The sequence below is a fragment of the Bombus impatiens genome, unplaced genomic scaffold (genome assembly GCF_000188095.3).
Source record: "Bombus impatiens unplaced genomic scaffold, BIMP_2.2 scf_0060, whole genome shotgun sequence".
In the NCBI taxonomy this organism is placed as follows: Eukaryota; Metazoa; Arthropoda; class Insecta; order Hymenoptera; family Apidae; genus Bombus; species Bombus impatiens.
In genome coordinates, this window is record NT_176479.1 from 1,592,429 (window position 1) to 1,595,646 (window position 3,218).

The 3,218-nt window shown below is 35.6% G+C and overlaps 1 protein-coding gene across 1 annotated transcript in view; it reads right to left on the reverse strand.

The window, feature by feature from the left end:
* Position 1: 1 nt before the first annotated feature.
* The window catches only part of LOC100740572 (serum response factor homolog), a gene marked incomplete at its 3' end in the record, with an annotated part of 4,116 nt that continues 899 nt past the window's right edge, over positions 2 to 3,218 (reverse strand). The window contains exons 2-3 of the mRNA XM_024372307.2: positions 2,901 to 3,209; positions 2 to 148 (exon numbers count right to left, since the gene is read on the reverse strand). Of these exons, the coding sequence (XP_024228075.1) occupies positions 2 to 148; positions 2,901 to 3,209 (456 nt within the window). The remainder of the gene's footprint in view (positions 149 to 2,900; positions 3,210 to 3,218) is intronic.

The following is a 3,218-nucleotide window of genomic DNA, read 5'->3' on the forward strand; positions in this document are numbered from 1 at the left end:
TGTTCAGACAGGTCTGGATCAACGCCTTCCCGGCCTCGCTCGTTATCATCGGCTGCAGCTTTCGTGTCGCGAACGTGTACACATGCCCGGTCTCGCTGGCTACCAGCAACATCACCTGTGTACCTGTCAGTGTCGACAGCTCGTACGCCTGCAACCAGAGATAACGATTAATTAGGGATGTCCCGGGCTCCTTCTTCGGATCGTATTAACGACGCTTCGCTCCAGATTTTTCCTTCTTTTTGCACTTTTATCCTCCGTCTTTTCGGACTTTGGTTTTTGTCTCTTTTCGTTGATCGAATACTGGTTTTAGCCGTTTTTAAGCGAGATGGATTTTAATCGAAGAAAAGTTTTTTCAGGAAATTGAAGAACGATAGAAGGGTATAACAATGAGACACTTGTGTTTCCCGTTCGATGGAACTGCAAATTTGAAGATCGAATGTATCGTAAATTTAACTCGCTGCATTGCAAATTCATATCGTAATTGATTAAGATAATATCTGTCTAAAGAATCAAAGTACGGATGTAAATAAAGTAGCAAACTTAGATTCTCGAGTAACGAAAGCAATGTTTTCCACTCGACTCTTAAACGATCAACGTATATTACAAATACTTGCTACTCAGCGATCTTTATAGAGCGGTGTTATGCAAATTATCACCGCCTGCATAATCATTAATATACAATTCTTTTAAATAATTAAGCGAACACACACGAATAAAAAAAACGATATGCGCACTCAACGCTTTATGTTAGAGAGATTATACCTTGTAATGACATAATAATTATCAAGGTTTACCGAAGCGTTTACTAGCGTGGTGCGGATGGAATTCTTTGTTTTTGTAGGGAAAACTGACAGCCCGCCATTGTATATTTCAGTTGAATCTAAATTATAAAAATTCAGCCTACTAATAAGAAACCTACCGGTCGAGGGGGAACAACGCAACCATACCATAAAAATGAATAAACATACGTGGAACGTTATGAAATCGTTGTCTTTAACTTAGATCAGAATGTTGCTGCGTGTTTACGCTCAACGAAAGTATTTTGTTTACTTAACGTTTGTAATTTATATATTCTCTAAAATCGGACCTGTCTATCGATTTTCATATGTGTAACGCAAAATTCTATATTTTTTATCTAGAATACAATGAATACAATGCGATTAGGTGATTAATTTGCAGCATGCAAGATCCAGAGATTTACAATTTTTGTATTTATTTTGCGATTTATTTTTCAATTACTTTCTGTATATTAGTGATTGATAAATCATTTAAAAAAATGTAAATATTATCATTATAATGTAAATATCGTACAGATAGAAAATACATACATTAAAAACTTAAGAAAAATATTTGATTCGGTGCGTTAAAATTGTATATTTTAGCGTTTTAAGAACTGTTAGAAATTGGAAACTTTTTTTTTAGCAATACGTAATTCTTTTAACACTGCCTACGAATTTAGCCTAATATTTAAATTCGTACTTTCTCTTACATAATGCCCCTGTTTATTTTAAGTTTAACGTAAGTTTCCAGTTTTCCAATAATGTTATAAAGCAGTTATGTCAGTTTCGTGTCAAAACATAGCTAATTATAGAGATCCGTCTTTAGAAAAGGGGAACAATCTATCTTTGGTTTTCTATATTTGTATGAAAGATGCAATTTGCCTTAGGTTCTTCTACGGATTTAGCTACTCCGCCGTTTGGATCAGATAAACAACTGTAACATGATTAAATTAATGTTAAATTAAAAAAGTCTGACTTAAAAAAAAACAACTAGATTATTTTCAGATTATTTGCTCGAGGAACACGTTGTTAATAAAAAGTTTATAATTATAGCGAGCGATAAAAGGTAAACAAAAATAGATACGTCATTTTCGAGAAATTAAAATAATGCGCTTTTTAGACGAAAGATTAAGTTTGACGTGACAAGACGTAAAAGCAATTTTTACGATATTTTGTAGTGGCTACAACGCGTTCGTTACCTGAAATATAAAATACAACGTTAATGTCAATATAGATGCGCAACCGTTTACAGAATAGATTCTGTTGTGTACGAAGCTTTAACAAAAAGAAAAAGGCACACATAAATTTTCTGACGGACGTGTAACTTAATCGTGTAATTTATAACTTTAAACGTATATTTATTTACTGATTATCGTTAAACGACCTCGCTAACTATTTTTATGTAAATTATATATAATTAAGATTAGAGAACTAAGAAATATGTACGGTCGATTCGTAAAAAGAGTCATATAACAAGTGCTCATCACAGAATCGTATCATAAAATCACGACTAATGTACTATAGCTTCCTTGGGCGTATTTTGATACTAAACTACCAAAGCTGTCAAGATGATCAATTAGTAATCTTTCGTAGTAATTTCATAGATTACAACGCTGCATTTCTAGGGATTTTTTTATGATTTTTTGTAATGCATTATGTATTCTTTCATGTACCATATGACTTTCTTATTTTACCATTTTCATCTTTCTGATACAAATTATATACTTTTGTAGTCAGTAGTTCTAACGGTAATCCAAAATACACGATTAAGTTACTGGCGTACAAATATATACGACAGCGAAAGCACAGTTGTCACTCATAAATCGCGCGCTCGCTAAACTCATCGGCTTACGTTTGATTTGCGCAATACGCGCAACCACACAACCATAATACACTATTTACATTTGCTATTTGTGTCATGTACTTTCTTATCTCTAATCTCTCGTCAATTTTGAATGCACTTAAACACCATGTTTGATATAGGATTCAATGATCACACGAAAAGAAACGATCGATCGTGACGATCGATCATCGATACCCGACGGATTCAACACACTGTTTTTGCGACAACCGTTTTAATTAACGAGAGAAATAAGGTCGACAGGTTTGTCGGATACGAACCTTCTTCATAATTCCGGTTTTCCTCTTCGAGAAGGTGGTATACCTCCGTAGTTTATTGTCGATGTACTCCATTTTAATCTTGACCCGTCCTTTGGTCTTCTTACCGTTCGAGGGGGGTGACTTTTTCGGTTGACCCAAACTCGTAAATGACTCCTCGAGATTATCGGGGACACAGTCTGTGGACATTGACATGGCCTGCTGTTGCGAAAGTGCCTGCCGTGCGTTACTGTCATCGTAACAGACGTCCGAAGTGGTCCTCTTGATACCCCTCTGTACAGATCCCACGCCGGCATTCGGTGCGCCTGCAGCGGCCGCCGC